Raw genomic sequence first — 23159 nt, forward strand, 5'->3', positions numbered from 1 at the left:
TTGAATTATTCAACTATAGGTTAATACAAATAGTTTTGTTTTAATAACACAAAAATACTTAATCTTTGAATTAATAAAATGAATTTTAAATAAAATACAAATAATCTAGATTTAATAATACTTAAATACTTATTAAAAGTAATCAAATGAATTTGAATTAAAATATAAATTTTGAATTATAATTAATAAAATGAATGTTAATTACAATACAAATAGTTATAATTATTAACTAGAATGTTAATTACAATACATATAGTTATAATTATTAACTAAAATGTTAATTAAAATAAAAATAGTTATAATTAATAAAATATTTTGAAAGATATAAAACAACTATCTAATTATTTAATAATATAAATACTTAATTAACATATCTTGCATTGTTTGTTTGATACATGTCATATTGAAGAATTGGTTGCAAAACAACAAGAGTTAGAGGCTCAATTGGCGAGACAAGGAGACATGGAAATGCACCTCAAACAACATGAAGAAAAACAAGCAGAGTTCAGGAGAGATATGCAACTCCAAATGCAACAGCTTATGCAACAGTACAGGCCTCCAACCAACTAATGGTTTTTTACGTCTAGCTTATGACATTATCTAATTATGTATGAACAATGCTAGTATCATGGTTATTTATTTCTTCGCACTTATTATAAAACTTTTGTGAGTAATTAAACAGTTCCTAATTTATGTTTTTCAAATATTATGGATGTCTATTTAGTTTTTTTTTTTTTTTTATAATTATTGGTTTTAATAAAAATAATATCCGTTCGAACGACCGTGTCACGTTCGAACATTAATGGGTAGGCCGTTCAAACGATAATGTATCGTTCAAATACTAATGACCAAACCGTTCGAACGATACCAGATGCTCAAAAAAAGGTTCAAACGCAGGTCATTACCATAGCGTTCGAACATTGATCAGCACCGTTCGATCTCTTCTACCGTTCGATCTGTTCTTTTAACGTTCGAACGTAATTTTATTGATCGTTTGAACGTATCTTGATAACCGTTCAAAAGATACATTAACGTTCGAACGGTAACTGAGAAGCATTCGAACTCCATTTTAGAACGAATTTTAACCGTGACAAAAAAGGTCATCGTTCGAACGGTATCGAACGGTCAATTTCAAAATCGTTCCAAAAGATATATTTTGGGACGAAATTATGATTTTCGTCCCAATATATCTTCTGGGACAGTGATGTTGGGACAACCTTGGAATGAAATTTTTTCGTCCCAAAAAATCTTTCGGAACGAAATCTATATATTTTGGGACGAAAATTTTCATCTCAAAAAATATTTTTTGTTGTAGTGACGGTTCGTGCATGGGATCAATTCTTCCTGCGGAGGCTCAATATACATATATATTAATTATTAGGACAATATATATTATTAATAACTCAAAATCTTAATTAAGGTCGTAGGTTTATAGGATCCCAACGATGTTATATATATATAGAGCAATATTGCTACATACAGTCGTGAAATTGTAAATGCCGCACAATTACTTTGAAAAAGAGTGAGGTCCACGATTGAAAAGTTAGTTTTTTTTTTCATGTGGGTCCCATATTAATTCATTTTTTTTCAAAGCGACTGCACGCCTCTTGTACAATTACGACTACAAATATTATTTCTCATATATATATATATATATGAACGATCTTGTCGATTTTCCGGAACATGGGACAAACCTTGACGATGGCTTGCTGGTAATTGATTGAATTATCATATTCAATCTTATATTATAAGCAGCAATATTGTACGTACGTAAGCTCGCATCGAAATTCTGGACATCAAATTTCATATAAGTTATACGTGTAATATTATATGTAGAAGTTTAATCCACTCGACAATCATGTTTTAATTAATCATTCAGTACGTTTTAGATTTTGGTCTAGTGGACGGACTTAAAATATCAACATGAAACCTGCATGCACATGATTAGAAAATTATAAATAACATGCACACAAGATAGTCGTTTTGATGATTCATACGTACGATTCAATTAAAGATATATTAATTTATGATCATCAACAACTTTGACTTCAACATGGAATTGATTTTCAAATAAGGCGCATGCATGCATGCAGTATTAATCATGATCTTACGCCAAAACATTAATTAATTACATGGCAATGCATGCATGCAGTAGTACTATTTCTAACTCACGAATCAATCAACAATCGAAATAAACAGTACATGGTAAGATACACCACGAGAGATTAAGAGTTTAAAATATCAATAATTAGGCAAACTATAGTTGATCATTAACAGCCAAAACGACAATATTCGTGAGAGATGTCATAACTAGAAGACTTAGATCTTCCACCATTAGGTTTTCCAAGAGATCGAGTAGAAACTGACGAAGATCTAAATTAAGTAGTACTACTTATCTAGCTAGAGAAGTGCCAACATTAACAGCTTTTATAAGTACTTGCAGATCATAGGCCAGTTATGAAGTAATCATGTATTAGCGAATATATATATATAGATCAATTTGACACAGTACTACTACATCTGAACTTCAAGATGTTCGATCTCCCACAACCAGTGCTCATGATGAACGTTCGCGTGCAGAAGCTTTATTTCTTTAATAAGGAGAAACACCCACATTAGCTGAAGCGAAGAACCCATGGTCTTTAATAAGTACGTCCTGATTTGCTTCCTACTCGAAACCAAAACACAGATCTCAACGAGAGAGAGAGAGATATACATATATATATATATATATATATATATTTAAGATTATTGTAACCAGTTACAAATTCTAAATAGATAAATTTCGTGTAGGCTCTTTATAAAAAAATGGATTATATTAAAAAAGAATAGTTTATATAAAAATGGATTATATTAAAAAAGAATAGTTTATATATATATATATATTTATTTTATAGTGGATTTACATTTTTAGTAAAATTTGTGTATTTAAAAATTGTATAAATCATTACTGCACATGCAATGGTATCAGATGAAGGTGTACTAGGCTAATTACGTACCTGCTGGCGCACGTTTGTCTTCTTCATAGCCTGCTCAGGCATGAGACCAAAGTGAATGTGTGGAAAGTGGGCCCACTGATACAGAGATTTCAAAACTGGTTTATGAAAGGATCTCACAAGGTTGATAACGTACAATGAAAAAAATAATTGAGACCATAGCAAATATGGTAAACTAGAAAATAAAGAAATGTTGCTGGGTGATATATTACATTCTTGGCAGCGGCACTGAAGGCTTCTCTATGGGATATTCCGGGATTTACTGACTTGATGCGTTGGATCTCGTCCCTGCAGATTCACCGATGAACCATTGATCACACATTTCTTCCAATTTAGTAAGTTTCAAACGGAATAAATATGTGCATAAAAATGGCGAGAGAGACAGAAATAGGCTTTGCGAAAGCTTGACATCATTACTTACTTGATGAAGCGGTTGTAGGCGGAGGGAACTCTCTGTCTCTTCTCTGGAGCTGGACACATCAGAGACAAACCCAGATACGTATACGTTGAGATGATCGCTTGAGAGACAACTTTGAATGAATTCCTTTTATTCTTTCTCTCTCTAGACTCTCTCTATATATATATATATAGACACGCATATGTGATCCATATATGGTTCCACACATAGGAAAGTTCTAGCTAGCTAATTTTCTATGACTAGGGGGGAGAAAGCGGTCTATTTTATATTACCATGCATCTATATTTCCAGGAGCGAACACCCTCAATCTTATTCAACAAACAAAGACTTGGAAAAACCATCCTGGTCATGTTTTATTCTTGTCAGCTAGAATAGCCAAGCTTGAATATAATCCCGGACGCAAGGGAGAATAAAAAGTTCATCACTTTTCCTACAATAATGTTTGAGTTTCTCGACAGATTTATCAAATATTGCAGCATTTATGGTTTATATTAGAGAACTAGCCACCAACAAATTAACAGAAGTTTATTTACGAAAAAAAGCATCCAATATGGTGGCTTAAAGCTGGACTGGCAGGCACAAGGGGGTTTTGGTACGTTCGATAAGAGTTCCCACCGATCCAGCTAAATACCAGTCCAGAAGGCCATTGAGACTGTAAAAGTGGGCAGAAAAGGCAAATGGACTCCATAGATAATCAATCCTAACAAATCAATATCCTAGTACCCTTTTCATTCTGCATAAAAAATCAAATGTTGATGTTGCCAAAGATTAAAAAAAGGAGAGATATATATATTTATATATATGGACCAAGGGAGGGAAAAAAAAAATTTGGCCCAAAAATTTCTTCAAACTGAAAAGTGGGTCTCGAAGAAGGACTAGAAAAGGAAATATGTAATGAAACTTACGTTTATTTATGGTTGGGGGCCGTGGAAGCTCGTCAACTACTCCTCCCCTAGCGGGCATAGTGAAGTCACTCGCATTGCTTTGGTTGATCAAGAAGTTTGGGGTTGGATTTGGTATCTGATCTTCCTGCAAAAATCATCAATCAAAGTCACCAATGCAACTATAGCAAGCAAGTTTTTTCCCCGGTAAAAACCATGGCATCGTCATATACCAGAACACTAGGGGGATGAGAGAAAAGAGATGATGGGCCCAGATGAAATTGATTAGCCGAAGGCAGAAGCAACCCTCGCATATTCACTGGCAGGAGGTTAGTGCAGTGACCGCATCTTACCGTTACAGTCTTGAACAAACTGGTGCAAGGAACACTGACCTAAACCAAACCAAATTAAGATCCACACAATATATGCATTAAAACTCTATCCTGAGAGAAAAGAAAACAAACCCTATAATGGATGTTTGGTAAACACAAATCTAATTGAGAAAAAAGAACAAAGGGTCAAATTAAACGTGTATATATATATATGAGATACCACGAGGACAGTGTCGCAAATATTGCAATGGACATAACAGAGCTGCTCCGAGGGAGGAAAGTGGTCCAGGGCCAGGGTAGAAGAGGAGGACATTTTTTTTATATCTTATTTTCCTTCGAAGTTTGAATGATGATTGGTCAGATTGACTGATTGATGGATTGACAGCTTAACCACCAGCGCGCACAACCCTGATCTGCTTTTTCTTGATTATGAGTTGCGAAAGAAAGGTGCAAGCTCAGGAGAGACGTGCCCTGTTTTGTCTAGACTTCTAGTAAATAAAAGAAGGCAAAGAAGCGGAGAGCACGATCTCTCACCACTGTTCATTTGTGCTGTTTATAGATCATTAAAATGTATGATCATGGTGGAGCTCGTCATACATTTATGGATGCATATATGCATGTTCATATGCACCATCATAGTCTGAAGACTCCTAACATGCGCGCTGGTGCTAAATATATAAGATAATAACGTTTGGTTGGAGTTCCAATGTGTGTGTGAGAGAGAGAAGATAAGCAAGGCGAAGCGGCAGATATGGGGGAGAGGAGCCAGAAAGGGACGTGTGCATGGGAGTGACATAGCTTTTACAAACTCATCTGTTGTTTTCAGAATTTAAGAGGGCGTTGTTTTCTGGTGTGCTCCAAAAGCATTTCTAATCTAGATAACTCAATTTTTATTTTTATTTTAAAAAAAGAGGATAGTAATGAAACTTTATTGACAAACGCTCGCTTATAACAAAGAAATAACCTGATTACTAGGGGTGTATAGAAATCGATGCTACTGGCCGCCTCCGACAGGAACCGACCGGCCGTGTCAGGAACCGGTCGGCAGATGGTAAATATTATTCAAAACCGACCAATGTCGGTTCGGCAGGGATTTGACCCTGATTCAAACCGCTGAATTGACCGACTTAATAAGGTATATAATTTTTGATTTATAACTTACTTAAACGACGGCGCCGTTTAATATCTGAAGTTTAAAAAAAAAAAAAAAACTTAATGAAACGGTACCGTTTGGCTTAAGCCAAACAATGCCGTTTCATTCTAGGGTTTAAATTCCTTCTTCTTCCTTGATTTTCTTCTCTCTTTTGTTTATTAGACGCCTCTCTCTCTCTCTCTCTCTCTCTCTCTCTCACTCTCACTCTCACTCTCACGGCGCACTCAGTCATGGCAGGGTGGAGGGCCTCTCTCTCTCTCTCTCTCTCTCTCTCTCTCTCTCTCTCTCTCTCAAATCGCAGTGTCGCAACTCACACCTCTCAGCTCTCGACGTCATCTCTCACTCAGTCAGTAGTGCAGCGTCATCGCTTAAAAATAGGCTCCGTCGCCACCGAAGATGCCAAAGAACCGACTAGAGTGACGCCGAGACCAATGTAAATAGTTTTCTCCCTTTTAAACAGCCGGTTTCAGTCGAGATTTCTTCTCTTTTAATGATATTAGTTCGGTTTCGGACCAAAACCGAAATCAAATAATCGGTTTTCATCCCTACTGATTACAACGTAATACTTGGACTTACAAGTTACAAATAAGGAAAAAAAAATCCAAACCTATGTAAAAATCACTATAAATAAAACCAAATACTAGCTACCCCAATTTCCGAACCCAATATCTCACGACTCTTCCAAGTAACTCCCGGACAATAAGCCCCTCCCTAGGGCTCTTCACCTTCAAGGCTACCTTCAACTGCATGTTCGTGAAACCCCCAATGACATGATAGCATAATCATACCCATATAATTCCGTACTTATTCATTTTTGTTTATATTTTATATTACTTGTGCTTTTTCTGATTTGACCTCTCTATGCCATTCGTCTTACACACAGACAGCTACGTAGAATAGTCAGTAAAAACCTACTATATATGTCCTTTCCCGTATAATTACTATTTCTTTTTGGCCTATGTGAGCTAATTTGGTTAGAATCTTTTGATCTATCCCGTGCCTACATATCCACAAAACATCTAGGGTTTCGTTACAAGTTTCACAAACATCCTGACCCGTGAATAAAAAGATGGTTTCCATTATTTCTTATGGAGCAATGTTAAGTATAATTATAAATATTATGTAATCTTTTTAAAAAAAGAGAGAAATATATTATTAAAAAATTAATATTTTTATATAAATTTTATATTTATTTATTTTTTAAAAAAGATTGTGGAGTACCTACTGACTTTATACAACTGTAAGTATAATTTTTGTTTAGTTTATTGCTGACTTTAAATGTTCCAGAAATCAAAACAACCGCAATCCATGCTCATCTATGGATGGACTCTTCCCAAAAAGTGCCCAAAAGGTACTGTTCACTTATTCACTCTAAAAAATGAAAGGATCGTCATGTGTAACTCCTATGTAAAAACTAAATGTGTGAAATTGAGGAAAGAAGAAACTTATAGAAGTTGCATATTTATCTCAGCCAGGGAACTACAAAGACATCTATCCCTTTAGTTCTTCAATAATATTATGTCGTACGTACCCTGCTCTAATCATATATATCCTTCACATCCATACAACACCATACCTTCCTTATTTTAATCTCAAGCTAACCAGCCACCCCTCCAAATATTCACCGCTCCTTAACTATTTCTGTCTAAACATAGAAGGTAGAGCACCCTTGCTTAGCTATGTAAATGAGATTTGACCATCCGTTTTTCAAAGTGGACGGATGAGTATACGTACGTACAACTGAAATGGAAGAAAAACTTTGTCCAGCGTAAATATTGAGTTCTATTTTTGAGTACTTAATTATTCATGAGTACTGATGATTCCTCCAAAATTACTTTCATTCATGGTGTGGGCAATGTGGATGTATCATGCATTTATGCAATGCATATGCCATATACATGGAGTACTGATCATGTTTGAATGTGCGAATGAGGAAAAGTAATCACTGCAAAAAGCCTGCTAGGAGTTATTTTCTGCTGTTTGTGGGGGATATGAGGATCTTTCATGCTCTCTCTCTCTCTCTCTCTCTCTCTCTCTCTCTCTCTCTCTCTCTCTCTCTCTCTCTCTCTCTCTCTCTCTCTCTCTCTCTCTCTCTCTCTCTCTCTCTCTCATAGTGGTGTGGTGCTTAGAAACCGATAAAGTTGATATTGAACATTGTTGCTCTCTTGTCTGATATTTCCTTGGCCTCTCGACCTGACCGCGGTGGCTTGACTTTGCCTCTAGATCTGCCTCTGTGAGAAAAATATCGTATCAGCTTTGAGGAAAGCCGGTGGTGGTCTTCATGACCTTTAGGTTAGCCTTAACTTGCTACAGACGCAATCTAGCATGCCTCATGTTGCATTGACATATGGGATTCAATTCTTGTTCTTTTCGAAACACAAAAGAACTTTGTACATGCCCCACAGGATTACAGGGAACAGATCAGGGTTGCTCTACTTTTTTGAATCAGTTTCCCGACCCTATTACTTTGCTTCGACTGGGATAGAACAGAGGACACGACTTGAATGGACCTGTAGACGGACTGTTTCTTCTTTCTTTTTTCAGACTCTTTCATGCATGCCTCACTTATACTATTTACCTTTGGCCTTGTAGGAAACAATGTATACAATTATTAGAGAGACAACATGTCGAATCAATTATAAGTGTTTTGCTAGCTTTACATATTGTGACAAATGGATAGGGTTTTTGCCTGCAGGTTAAGGCGGTCTAGACATTGGACATTAGATTTTGGTTGTGTTGAGTCATAAACGACATAAAAAGATGTAGGAATTTAAAATGAATTAACCGACTCCAGGTTTTGGTTGGAATCTTGCACGAGTTCTTCAGCTTCACACGAGCAAGCTAGGAATTGAAAAACTTGATCAATGAAAGAAAATACAAAGAAAGAAAGAGCTAAAAAGGGCCAAATTGCATGTAACGATTAAAAGTGACAGAGAAAGTGGGCATACAGGGTACGTCTAGGCCCCACTTCGGCGTCTCCCCGAGGGTTGAGCCTCACGGATGGGTCCCACATTGTAATAGAAAGTTTTGAAAATCTTACTGTACAGCGACAAGTGTACCACCACATTTGCCACGCTTGCATGTTTCGTCTGCCCCAGTCAAAGCCATACCCGTCAATGCTTTAAGTTGAGGTTGGGATAGGGAGGGAAGTGAAATAAAATTTAAAAATTAAATAAATTATTATTATTATTTTAAAATTTAAAAAAGTTGAATTTTTTATTATATTTTGTATATAGATTTAAAAAAATTATAAGAATTAAATAAGATAAGATAAGATGAAACACTTATCGTATAAAATAACGCGATAAACGCGTAACAATTTATCTTAAAATAAATTAAGAAAATTAAAATTTTAAACTTAAAAATATATATATATATATTTTTTCACCGAAGAGCCGGTAGTCACCCACATAACGGCTCTGTTCCAATTTTATTAATAAGCCATCACTTATGACGGAGGAATACCGTGGTAACATCATAAAACTTGGGGGCTTACAAGATTAAAAATATATATATTTATATATGTATATATATTAAAAAAAAAATGACAAAGGTCCAAGCAGCATCCATGAAAGCCAGAAATGAGAAACAAGCCAAATTGATGATTACAATCTTATCCTTTCAATTTTTTTTGTCAATCTTCTTCCAACATTTTCCCTTGGGATTTAAAATGTTTTGCCAAAGGCACCGGCCACTTCTTCCCACCACAAATCATTACTTGTCTTTGCATGATCCTATCTGAATGATGCAGAATCTAATTTCACATAAATGTGTGATCCGTGAGTTCAAAATCCTATCTTTATTTTACTTCCTTTCATTTATATATGTGATTTTAAGAAAGAAGGTGGCGTTAAAGCTTTCCTGAAGATGACTGAGAACAGGACTTTCAATGATATAAAAATCTATATATGTTCATCACATATATATATATATGAGTAATGCTATACACCACACTCTAATCTTATTTTCATCTTATTAAGTAAAATGTAGCTTATTTATCACCATTATATGAAAAAGAAATATGTAATAAATGATTTTTCAATAGTGATAAATATATCACATCATACTTGGTGGAATGAAAGTAGGATATTAAGTATGGTGTATAGAATTTTCCATTTACTTTTTTAGGGAGAAAAAAGAAGTTGGTTTGCATGATGAATGTGCATTGGATATATACTGGAGATCTATTAGAACGTAGGTGGGATTTTAAAAATGTACGGATCGCTTATCCATCCTGCTATCCAAAGAGAGTGATCAGATTCACCTCCAACTCGTGCATTTAATCATAGGCAATCCCAAAAAAAATACAGAAGACACGTTTTTACACCTCGTCTTCAGCGGTACAAATTCTGCAATTTCTCAAAACTATGACGTAAGACAGACCAAAACTACATGGGAAGTTAAAAGTGTATTGCAACTTGATGAATTGTCATGAACACAATAAATGGTAGATATCAAAAGAATGACAGGTCTCTCAACAAGCTAAACAAGGAAACTGGGCAACATGATCTAGCACATGGCAAAAAGAGAAAAATGAAAGTAAAAATCACCCAAGTATCATATCAACAACACTAAATTTACAGAACTAAGCACTCGACCACAAACCTCAACTAAGAGAAACCATCGTAGAGGGGATGACTCAAAACGAAAATACTTAGTGGAAAATGGGAATTACAGCACAGACGATCATCAGCAGGGTTAAGAACAGCTTTGATCTATTCGCCATGATTGAAATTGCTGAGGAGATATCTTCTGGCCTGCAAAAGAAAAGAAACTAATAGTCACATTTTTTTCTCAGATGAAAATGGAGAATTTAGCACAAATGAGTCCAAGATATACTTCTGCAATTTGCTAAGGGCGCCACAATATAGGGCATTGTCTGGTAAGGGTAACTCGGTTTTGTTAGTAGCCTCTGGATTGACAACCCTGACATACGTTTCTTGGCCAAGATACCACGAGTCAAGGTTTTCTGTTCTAATGTTCCAGACTCCAACATTGTCGAGGGATATCAAGATTGCCGTCCAAGCTCCAGGATAAACCTAGACAACGAGAGAGGTCAAGATCCAAAGCCTATCAGTAACTATAATAGGATCATTTTGAGCATGCACAAAGTAATACATATTTTAGAAGTTTTTAAAAGGAGATTTTTTCAACTGTTTACTCGAATATAATGACTTGTGTTCATCTAGTGGTACCAAATTCATATTTTCCTATCAAATGTCGAATCAATCAATATGGAGGGCTTTTGGAGTTGAGAGAGTATAATCCACCCCTTCAAAGCCATAAACTCCAAAACAATAATCCACCAGAATTTGAAAAACTCTGCCAAAACACAGGACATTAGAAACCTACACTGATCCCACCATGGCCATGTACGGATTGACCCACGGCCATTGGCCAATATTAAACCCTGAAGGATGATTTTGATAGAAAGGCACGAGAAAACACAAATATTAAATCAAATATGTTTTCCAATAACCTGACAATTTATAGTTGTTGAAGATTAGAAGTCGAAAGGAAAACAGTAACTGAAATATCAACTCATAAAGGTTTTAATTTTAAGATAAACCAAATAAGAATAAGAGCATGATAGTGCGAAGAATATACCTGTGTTGTGGAGCGGGCAATTCCATCCCACTTGTTATATGTGCCCCTGCTATTCTCCGTCCACTCACCATAATCCATCCTGCAATATATAAATTAAACTGAAGGTTCAAAAGCATGTTGAAAGATAAAATACCCATCTATAGTGTTAACATAATGAATCAGAACAAAAGATGCAGATCCATACCCCACAACAAAAAATGCATATCCATTCATGTGATAGCTCTGCACCTTGGTATCATTGTTCTGTAATATGACTTCCATAAATCCTCTATACGTTCCATTAATAACTGATGTTTCCATCCGTGATGCTCCTGTAAGTGGCCTAGAGGGAAAATCTAGCTTGTATGCTCCCTTTACTTTGAACCAGTCAGCAAGCCTGATTGGGGTGGAGGGATTAACAAATGAGACTCCACTTAGTGTTGTCCGTCTTTTCCCATTAATTGTCACCGGTGGCTTGTTTTTCAACACATAAATTTCAGTCACATTGATTGAGCCATATCTAAAAGAACCCTGTGGGTTAGGGCGAGCACCACTAGCAGATACATTCCACCTGGAGAATTTTAGAACAGAATCCTTAAAAATCAGTTTTGAATGAGAGTTTTTCCTGATCTCTCATCACTGTACTCAATTTTTCACAGATTCCCAAAATATTTTCATAAATATCAGTAATTTCCTCAATTATCTTGTATTTTTTTTCTCTTCAAAAGTACTTTAGAGTGACTGTTGAACTTTTTTTTTTTTTTTTTTTACAGTTTTTCTTTTTGAACATAAACCTCAATAATTCATGTCAATAAAGAATCTGTGATTAAGACATAGGTGACAAGCAAAATGTGCTTAGGTATTGAATCATGATGTTAACAAACCTGATGGATCTTGCTTGGTTCATTGAGAAAGTCTTGTCAAATTCATCACTTGGTGGGTCTGGGAGGGGACCCTTTGCCTTTCCTTTGGAATTTGTGTAATGCAAGATGGCGACACCAGTAACTCTTTTCCAGAGTGATTCGTTCACAAACCTAGCACTTGCTGCAATGTAGTAATCAGTACTTGCATTCTGATCCATGGTCACCAAAAACGAATAAGATTGTCCGACATGAATATCTAAGCTAGTATAGTTTTGTTGCACTGTATATGATCCCTCCGTCTCAGCTAGAAGCAGATTATGGTTCTGGATCCTGAAGTTAAGACTAGTTGAAACCCCAACATTGTGTACACGAATGCGATAAGTTCTCCCTGTCCAAAATAATGAAGCTGTCATTTTAGTAGTTCAGAAAATTTGACCTCACTGTACCACAAATTTTTTTTTTTTTTTGGGGGGGGGGGGGGGGGGGGAGGTAATAACCAAAAAACACTTTCAAGTTTTGAGTTAATCTCAGATTAAGAAGGACCACCCACTACACTAATATATTTAAGCATCAATATGCATCTTCAAGCACAATTCTGTTGCAAGTTCTTGTTGACGCCAAAGGACAACATTTGGAATAACATAAATAGAGAAGATCCATAAATGCTAAAGAACAACTCTATATATTTGATAGTGATCTTCAATTAAGCCAAAAACCAGTTATTACATTGCATATAATTAACATGATCCAAGCACCTCCCTGGTAAGGCATAATCCTAAATTCCTAATTAAAAGGCTGAAAAACAAGTCCAATGTTGTGGATCAGTCATTTGGGCAACAATCAAATCCCACGTTCTATTTTCAACCGATGTATTAAAACTTTTTCATTGAGTACAAAAGTAGCAAAACTAAAAACATCTTTTTTTGCTAATCACCTGGGTGGACCTCAATTGTTTCATAATCAATGCCATCTGGTACAAGCGTATCATTATATCTGTAAGGACCTTTCCCGTTAATAAGAACCCCATCTGGCATTCCAAGATCTTTCCCTGCATCAAGAGCCTTCCTCAAAGCCTACATTCCAAAAAAAAAAGTACCAGCTTGAAAACACAATTTTATTTCAAGCGGCACCAATAAGGAAACACGGATTATCCAATAAACACTAACCGTATGGTTCCGGGTGTACCAATCACCGATAAAAATAACTATATCCCCATCTGGGGTTGCAAAAGGAATTGGAATTATGGCCCGGTTATTGATAATAATTCCGCCATACCCTCCGGACGCTCTCTGGAAATTGAGAGATGGAAAATAGAAGAAGCTTCCAATCTGATCCTTAACCTGAAATTGGTAAGTCCAATTCCACTTTGGAGGAATAGGACAAGTCGTGCCCAGAACTCCATCTTGCCACGAACTACGCCGCTGTTGAATACCGGACCTGTAAACCCACATTCCAAACGCTCGGTCACTAAAATCTGCAATTTTTCGTATCGAACTCTATTAGAAGTCACAGTAACAAATCCTACCAAGTAATGAGGAGATTCTCGTCCAATTTGTTCCGGACATTGACAGCGACATTGTTGTTAGTAGTCACATTGACAGTAGGACCAGGAAACTTGCCATTAATAGCAATAACCTACAAGATAATTCGAATATATGAACACAAAGCTCAAAGCTTACAAGCTGAAAGCAGTAAACAGCATAACATTAAGCTCGGAAAATGAATATACAAGCACATTTCGTAGATCTGGAGCTGAAAAGTTGAACTTTGCAAAATCTAAAGCCAACCCATTTGTCACCAACGAATTTTAAGCAGACCCACATGAAAAAGATTTAACTGATAGCAGTGAGAGAATGTAGATAATCGAGAGTGGAAGAGATTTGAAGAACAGACCTGCTGGGGCACACCAAGAGGAGAGGCAGTGATGTAAGAGACTTCAAACTCAAAGTTCGCAAATGGATCCGCAGCAAAACACGAGCTCGCAAATAAAGTAATGTAGATGAGGAACACTGAGAAAAAGCTACACAAAGCCATTGTTGGCACTTTAGAATTCGGGCTTAGAGATTAGAGGCAATATTCGTCTAGCTTTTCTGTGATGTTTACATTATCAGAAAGAAAATGAACCGGAGCCTCTAGAGGAAGGATGCGTGTGCGTATGAGGAGTACTCTGAGAGAGAGAGAGAGAGAGAGAGAGAAACGGCTCTATTTGACTCTTGTCCTGTATGCGGATTGCCTCCCCTTTACTAGTTGAAAACGTATTCTGTCAGTAATTAGGAGAAGAAAAGCACTTTAGTTTGGTTTTTTAAGATTGATTCCGAGCTTTTGTCGGTCCCCCGGTTGTAATTACTAATTCATACGGTGCGAGACCACAAGAGAGATACAGACACCAATTTTTAGAGAGAGGAGAGAGAGAGAGAGAGTGACAACCAGTATCCAGTTCACAATTAGAGTACATGCACTCGCTCACCAGCACACATGCCTTTCGCCAACGTATGTACGCTTTAATTCGACCGTTGTCTGTCTAAAGATTTTTCAAAAAGAATGATATCTTCTGATGATGAAAAAAAACAGACACAGCGAAAAAGACCAAAAAATAATCAAAATACAACGTTCAGATCTCTGTGAAAGCGCCAACAGAGCCGCGAGCCCCATTGTCCACGCGTGGACCCCTACCCTTTTAAATGGATGCGGGGCTGATTAAAATTACAGAGCCAGCACCAAACCCCAACCAGATTCTGACTTTTTGGTGGTGTAATAATGGATTTGTTCAAAAATAATGGTATCTTGTTCAAGTAATTAACCTCGAGATGCCGAAATAGAAATAATAATAGCAGTAGCTTGTAGAGGGAGAGGAACTTTGGTGGGAGGTGGGGTGGGGGATTGCTCAATGCCATATAATTTTTCCACTTTTACAGACTTTTTGGGCGTGGCAGAAAAGCAGCACCCTACGGATAATGTAATGAGGTGGAAGATACCTTTGATTACCCACCTGGATTGCCACCTCGGATTCTGTTTATACAACTTTCTCCTTAATGGAGTGTATGATAAAAGAACATGATAACACAGCCGTGTGGGATAATGGTATACTTTTTTTTTTTTTTTTTTTTTTAATATATATGTCGGGAACCTCTCAAGACATGGTCTTTAAGACCTATTTCTGCATAATAAACTTCTATATTGTATACGGCATTGTTGAAAGTTTTATTACATGGAACTGATTAAATTATTAACTTTTCACTAAGAGTATAGACTCAAAAGATTATTTGTATTTATGAAGTATTGAACCTTAAACTATGATGTGAGTGATACTCCAAGACCAAAACTTTCATCACTTGAGATTAGGATAATGGTATAGAAATTACAACATTTGGAAGCATCTCATTTTTCTCAATGCATTAATGAAAGAGACAAGAGAGAGGAAGAGAAAACGTGAGAAGGAAGTTCGAGGAAAATCATGCTTCATCAAACATGAAAAATGATCAAGAATGAGAAGAAGGCCCTAAAAATCCTGGATTCCGGTCAGCATCAAGCTGACTTATCCAAGAAATGGTTTCTTTCTTGGTATACAAGAGAAGCAAACTGATAAGTTAGCCAATTGAATAATAATAATAATATATTATGACCTCAAGCAAATTTAGCAAAAGATATGAGCAGCTCATATTAAAACTACCGAAATTCAATAAACTATTACCATAAATCTATCGTTGAAGTTGCATATCACCCAACTCCTAGAATTGATTTTTCCTTCGAAATAAAGTGGGTCCACCACTAAGAAAAATAACTTTTATATATAAATTTTAAATTTATCTTTTTTTAAAGAATAACTTAGAGTTGTATATAGCCGCAAACACCATTTATCTTCTATATATAATTATATACACAATTCAATTGATAACTGAAACACAATTAAATTATAGAATGATTAAATTGTCGTTGAAATTATATATTATAGTTGCAAAATAAAAAAGAGAACAGAAAAGCAACAAAAGTAAGGACATGTTTTCTTATCTTTTTCATCTTACTAATACTAATCCTAATCCTTTTCTTCGCCCCCACCTCTTGTGAGTTAGTAGCTTGTGGCCTTCTCCTCTCTCCTTGAAGTAACAATACCTTTCTCTACGCTTCCGATATCCAACCATTTGGTTACCAAAGGAGACGAAGGCGCACAGAATTGGGAGTCCATCAGTAGATGTTGATTCATGGGATTCTTGGGTAACGTAAGGCATTTTAATTTTAATTTTAATAATATTTTTGTTAGAATATTTTTATTTTAAAATTTAAAATCGTCAAATTGATTAAAATTTTTTATTTAAAATTTTAAAAAAATTGTAATGATTAGTTTAAAAGTATTTATATTTAAATAATATTTAGAAAGACAATGAAATACGATGAGATGAGATGAAAAATATTTTCAAACATCATTGAAAATTAATGATTAATTTCGTCAATTTAATTATCTAAACATAACATTTCATTTATATTTGTAAAAAAATATTATCGAAAATCTTAAGACATAATGGTTTAAAAGATGTCGATAATTTCTTGCTTTTGTGAGAGTAGATAGATTAGGTTTGAATGCCATCAGTGTGTATGTTGGGATGTAAATTCGATGATAAATTATATGAGATCAACCTTAAATTCTATGGTAGAAGTAAGCGGCAATTATGCAGTGCAATTAATTCCACCTCTGTATAAAGCGGATGACATAATTTGCCTTTATTTATGGTACCATATAATTTGTAAAATTAATTTTATTAATTTATTATATAAAATTATATCAATTTGTAAAATTTATATTAGGTAAGATTTTTTATTAAAAAAAAAAAATTTATATGTGCCTCATCTTCCCTTATGCAAATCGATGCCCTTATGTTTTCTCGACCTTTTAAAATATGAACTTTTTACAATTATTTATATAATTATAATTTAAATAAAAAATATCTTTTTATAAGATAATTTTTTTATGTAATAAAATTTTTCTTATATAATTAAATAAAAAATATAATTATACATATATCATTGATTAATTACTCTTTATTTAGTAACAATAAAATCTAACCGCGTCCAATTGATTGGGACCATTGCGTCGCCCTTTTTCCTTGCATGATGATTGGATTGCAACGTGCAATGTGTTGTGTAAACAGAAAGAAAAATAATTGGGTTCCAAGAGAAAAAGATAAATAAAGATTCGATTGCTAATAAAATAGTTAAATTAATGCTATATATAGTTATAGAGTATGTAAATTTCGTATAATCGTTTTTTAAAAAAATTAATAATTAAAAAATTAATTTTTTTTAATGTAAGTTTCGTAATTCCTCATTTTTTTAAAGAGATTGCGCGACGTTTGCTCACTCCACGACTATAAATATCATTTCTCAAAATATTAAAGAAAAATTATTCGTATAAACTCCAAATAGACAAGCATTTGTAAAAAAGTGAACTCCACCTAAAAAAATTATAAAAAAATTATTATTTATTAGTGAGACCTACTTTTTTACAAATAACTTTATACCTTGTGTTACTCTTTCTATCAAAATAATTATTTCCTGCTTACACAATGTAATCAATTGCAGGATTTGGCAACGGCAACTACAAGGAACGCTGGCAGAAGTCAAGCACATGATAAATGGGGTTTCTTCATTTCATTGTTCATGTAAGAAATTGACTCTTTTCACTCGTATGGGTAAAAATATATGGTTAGGCCTTGAAGGAGAATACATTGAGATAAGAATGAAAGCCATGCCCCTATGAAAACTCACAACTAATCCTACAAAACAGGGCATCAAACTCGAATCTTCATTGCAATTGCAGATGCTCGTTGTGATTAATCTTGTGCCATGCCGCAACAGGTTCCTACATCTATAATTGGAGTTGGTACTTTTGATGCATTATGCAGATTGCCAAAGAAGCACTTATTGTTTTTATCACCATCTTCTGTTTCTTGAATCAATTTAAGCATCTTGGCCAGGCTGGAAGGGGCGTATGAATGCAGAATTCATCTGCCATATCTTGAGTGAGGAAGTCACAGTGGCCTCAGTAGCATTGTTGAATAGAAATAGCCGAGCAGCCCCATAGATTGCCTTTGTTGGATAAACACGCGATGTGATGCATGTTCTCCCACCTTGAGCAAAGATTTCTACTATTGAATGATCCACCTGGATTAGCATAATTTCCATGCAGTATTAAGTTGATGGATACAGATAATTCGGGCAAGGTATTCTTCATTCATGTGTAACTAAAACCAAGGTTCAACTTACCAGTAACCTCACAGACAATTTTTCATCTTTTAGTACTGGAACAGAGCTCCCGTAAATTTGTTTATTAACATCAGTTGCCTCGGAAGACCTGAAAGGAAACAATTAACGTATGTGGTTCGAAGATGGCCTATCAGAGCAGCCAAAATAATGGTTTTTGCGATTCGAACACAAGCAAGTCATGTTTCATAAAAACTAACAAATATTTCACTTATTCAGTAAACAATAGAACGGAACTAGAATACCTTGTTTGATCCGCACAGAAGAAAGTTTTGAGATTGCCATCTATTCCTTTGGCAATAAAAAAATACACAGGAGTTTGCTCGGAAAGGCTATCATCTGCAAGCACAAGAAGTCCAAAGGGTCCCAGTGCACCCCGTTCAGCAGCTCCACCACTGGTGCTGCAGCTGAACTCCACATTGGTTTGGGCTGTCATCTCCAAAGCCTCCTTATCTAACTCAAACTCGGCGAAAATATCAAGCTGTGTGGCTGCATCAATATCTAGTGGAACAACAGATCCTGCCTTGACCTCCACCCTTTCAAACTCTCTGCTGGTCAACCTCAAATTGTCTACCTCCTCCACCGGCCATTGAAGCAAATTAGTACCAGTTTTTGTATCAAGCAACACCGTCCTTGGAATACTCTGGATGATCAATACAAAAACATAAAAATCTTTTGAAGGAAATTGAATTTTGCGAGATATGCACAAGCTGATGATTTTTCTTTTGGCTCTGTTAACTATTAAAGAAAGGACATAATAATCTATGACTCATGAGGCTAGAAGTAGGAAGAAATCAACATACCTGAACCGATGCCCAGCCCTTCTTCACATCCGCTATTTCACTATCAGACTCGTGAATCCAACCCCACAAAACCCTCCTTCCCTTATGTAGATCATAAAATGACTTGGAAGCGTAAAATATCCCATAGTCATACCTCAATTCAATACCAATCTTTGGGTTATCCGGAACCCATCTGCCAGACTTCTCATCATAAGTCCCAATTGCATAATAATCGTTCTTATCATTGTCAAGACTTGTCTTGAATACATGCTTCACTTCAGGCCCATTAGCCGACGTGTCCAAACCTTTTCCAGATGTCTTCGATACAGGATAGAAGTCCACACATTCCCACATTCCAGTGCCAGGGACAGCATGCAGCAACCCATCTAAAAGCTCGTAGCTCTTGAAGTCCTCAGTGTGGTAGATCAAAGTAATGCCTGTTTTGTTAACCTTGGACCCTATGGCAATGTTCCATTTCCCATCTGATGTATACCAAGCCGTTGTCGGGTCACGGAAGTCCTTCGAATCGATGCCCGGTGGAGGGCGAAGAACGGGGTTGCCGGAGTACTTGTCCCAGTTTACAAGGAGGGGATCAGATAGGTTGGCGGGATATGCAAGATTTTGAACCTGCACGGATTCATTGGTGGATCCAGTGTAAAGCATGATAATTCGGCCATCAGGAAGGAGTGTAGCAGAACCAGTCCAAACACCGTTCAAATCATACCACTGATCGGGAACCATTGCTAAAGGGAGATGAAGCCAATGGATCAGGTCCTTGGACGCAGCATGGCCCCAGACTATGTCACCCCACACTGGTCCATGAGGATTGTACTGGTAAAAAAAGTGGTACCATCCCTTGTAGAACATAGGGCCTGAACAGGCGTTTAGTATTGGTCAACAATCCGGCAAAGAGAAGAAATAAAAAGAAGACATCTGGCGGCCTATTATCCGACGACCTTGGTAAAGGCAAATAATTATTAAGTAGTCATAGACATGTGATACTTTAATGTCATGCTATTAAAAATTAAAATTTTAATGTCATGACATGTTGTTTGTGATAGATTAAAAGTATCACGCAATCCTTATTACTACTTAATAATTTTTCAAAAAAAGAAAAGAAAAGGGTCTTACCGTTAGGATCTGCAGCAGATTAAACCAGATTCCCCCATCAAAGCATCATAATTGAAGCGCGCAACCAGGAGAAAAAAAGGGAACAAGATAAGCATTTTATAAGAATAATAATCAACCAGAATAATTCAACCGATACGGTGAGATATACTTGCTTAAAATACATATTTGGCATTCTAATTGCCATATATAGGTGGTTGCAACAACACCGTCGGAAAACGTGGAAAAGCATGTAACTCTGCAAACCAATTGCGCACACTTTTCCCCAGTATGAATGCCTTCATCACTATTCTATATGAATTTTGTATGTTAATGCCTATCCTCTTTTACATGCCTGAAGACAATTTTAATTCATTCTGTATATTTTCAGTTGAATCATTATTCCTTTGTTCTGGCCCGGTAATGCAGATATCTTTGAAGTTTCCATTTTGCGACTAACAGAATTCAAATAGAATTTATGTGGAGATTATGTTCAGAACTTGGAAAAAAGGTTTCATCTTTTTTGACGACAAATAGAAAAAAGTAAAACTAACAAGCAAGCAAGGATAGAACGAGAACAATTGTAAAGAATAAAAAAAACGTACCATTCATCCAATTCTTCTCCGGCTGGAAATGGTAAGCAGTCCTCTGCCATGACAACATGGTATTGTTCCACGGAAACGAAGCGACTTCGACGCCGGAAAATACGTGGTTCGCTTTCTCCGAGACGCCAGCGGATACCCCACGGGACACCGGCCGCAACGGCTCCGACGCCATCGATGATGTCGATGTAGCCAATAACGCGTTCCCATTTGCGTGGACATCTGAGTTCCTACCACCGATGATAATGGCGAAGACTAAAGCGAGAATCAAAACCCCAGAAAAGACCTTGAATATAGCCCTCTTGGGTGGCATGCGCCTCGCCGAAGCTAATTCCCGGGTGTGGGGTCCATCGGGAAGAGGAATGTACGAGCATGGGACGGCGATGGAGGGGTCCTCATGCTTTGAGAAGTCACGGGATGGGTCGGACTCCAACATGGTACTTGATGTGTGTTTACTAACAGAAGAGATCAGAAAGTGTAGCCAGAAAATGATCTTAAAGAGAAGAAGGAGATGGAGGAAAGCCCGCAAGTTGTCAGGGGATAGAAACGCTTTTGCGCATATGGCGGAGTTGTGGATGAGCTCTATGTTATTGAGCAGCGAGCGAGCGAGAGAGACGGAGAGAGGGATTTGCAAGAAATAAAGCAGAAACTGCGTCTTTGATCACTCTTTTACGTTTTGAATAATTTAAAAGAAATGAAAAAATATCGAATAATAATAAAATATTAAATTGTATTAAAATACAACTTAGAATTGATGCAACATTCCATATATAAGTGTACAGCGTAGTTTCGTTCATGTGTGACTATTTTTTGTGGCATGGATTTGGGGTTTTGGTGCTTTTATTGGCAATGGAATTTAAAGCTTTGGGTTTGGCATAAATGGCTGAACTCTCAACATCCGTTTGCTCGAAAAGTTTTGGGTCCAATTCCTGCTATGACTTCAAATCAAAACACTGGATTAAAACTTATAATAATCCTTGTCACATGTTAAGCATGCATGTTACGTAGCCGTTCTTCCCATCTCGTCATTTTAATTGGAGCAGAGCTGCTGGGTTATCTCATATCTGCCATACAAACATCAGTTACTGACAACTTTGACCCGGATCTTTCTCGTGTTATGCTGGTTAGATTGCTGTTCTTTCTCGTCTTGCCTCAATTTGAACTTGGAATTTGCTATAAAACATCAATTGACCACAATTTTGACTCGTAACAATATATTTCGAATTTTGCTATTTATAAGTCCGGTGCTAACAATATATTTCAAATTTTGCTAACAATACATCAACTTGTTATAAAATCATATCAATCCTGATAAGATTCAAGATATGAATACTATTTTAAGCTAACTAATATAGCAAATAAATACAAATAGATTATATAAAAATAAATCTATAAATTGATATAAATTTTAAACTTGATATAATACGTTAGATTGTGAAATTAATTTTATTATAAAATAAATTAAACAGATTTTATAAATTTATATTTATTTATAAATTTATTTTTATAAAATCTATTTTTATGCCTAGTAATTCTCCTAACAAATCTGATAGTAATGAATGAACAAGCTCGTGGATAAAAGCTTTTAATTATTTTTGGGGAAACCAATGCCGGGGGACACGAGCCAAAAAGACAACATGAAAAACGGCATGTGAATAAAAATGATTTAAAATGAAATCATGTTGCATGCTGGCGGTTTTTTTCAGAGACAACAGTAAATTTCATTGATGGAGATTGGAGACCTCACGATTGGAGAATTATAGCATGAAAATTACAGACATGGTTATGACCATGCAACGAGAACTCCACCTCCTGAGACAGTACAACATTTACACGAAACATTAATGTTCTACCACAATGCTCCATTATTTGATTATTTAATTAGCTCCACAAACTTTTCAACGAAGATAATTATATGTATAAATTTGAAGGAGTCCACTCCCAAGGGATGGTTCCAATAACATTTAAGACTATTAATAATATATATATTTTTTATATATCCGTATTTGACTGGACCAACTTGTGTACATATCGACTAATTTTACAGAATTTTAAAATTAACGATCAGGTAAAACTCCAATAACTCTGGAAAGACTCGAACTGATAACTAATCTAAGGCATATTTCAACTGAGCTATCTCTCAAGATTAATAATAAAAAAAATTATACTCAATAACCCTACATC

At 35.9% G+C, this 23159-nt stretch overlaps 3 protein-coding genes across 3 annotated transcripts; all 3 read right to left on the bottom strand.

Annotated features, from left to right (window-relative positions):
• Positions 1–2225: 2225 nt before the first annotated feature.
• LOC122289609 (protein YABBY 4-like) lies at positions 2226–5283 on the bottom strand. The gene is made up of 7 exons (XM_043096761.1): positions 4848–5283; positions 4529–4687; positions 4320–4443; positions 3418–3466; positions 3209–3284; positions 3000–3074; positions 2226–2668 (listed from the first exon to the last, which is right to left on the bottom strand). Exons 1-7 carry the CDS (start codon positions 4938–4940, stop codon positions 2594–2596), a joined length of 651 nt encoding a protein of 216 aa, XP_042952695.1. The 5' UTR covers positions 4941–5283; the 3' UTR covers positions 2226–2593.
• Positions 5284–10169: 4886 nt separating this feature from the next.
• Positions 10170–14618, bottom strand: LOC122289608 (monocopper oxidase-like protein SKU5). The gene is made up of 9 exons (XM_043096760.1): positions 14123–14618; positions 13755–13864; positions 13396–13666; positions 13164–13302; positions 12251–12617; positions 11572–11937; positions 11388–11466; positions 10620–10819; positions 10170–10537 (listed from the first exon to the last, which is right to left on the bottom strand). Exons 1-9 carry the CDS (start codon positions 14261–14263, stop codon positions 10435–10437), a joined length of 1776 nt encoding a protein of 591 aa, XP_042952694.1. The 5' UTR covers positions 14264–14618; the 3' UTR covers positions 10170–10434.
• A 3232-nt stretch (positions 14619–17850) lies between these two features.
• Positions 17851–21848, bottom strand: LOC122289607 (acid beta-fructofuranosidase-like). Its single transcript, XM_043096759.1, has 6 exons — positions 20979–21848; positions 20398–20406; positions 19288–20138; positions 18730–19127; positions 18488–18575; positions 17851–18385 (listed from the first exon to the last, which is right to left on the bottom strand). The coding sequence occupies exons 1-6, from the start codon at positions 21409–21411 to the stop codon at positions 18182–18184; spliced, it is 1983 nt and encodes a 660-aa protein (XP_042952693.1). The 5' UTR covers positions 21412–21848; the 3' UTR covers positions 17851–18181.
• Between the last annotated feature and the right edge of the window lie 1311 nt (positions 21849–23159).

Source organism: Carya illinoinensis, chromosome 12 (genome assembly GCF_018687715.1).
Source record: "Carya illinoinensis cultivar Pawnee chromosome 12, C.illinoinensisPawnee_v1, whole genome shotgun sequence".
Taxonomy (NCBI): Eukaryota; Viridiplantae; Streptophyta; class Magnoliopsida; order Fagales; family Juglandaceae; genus Carya; species Carya illinoinensis.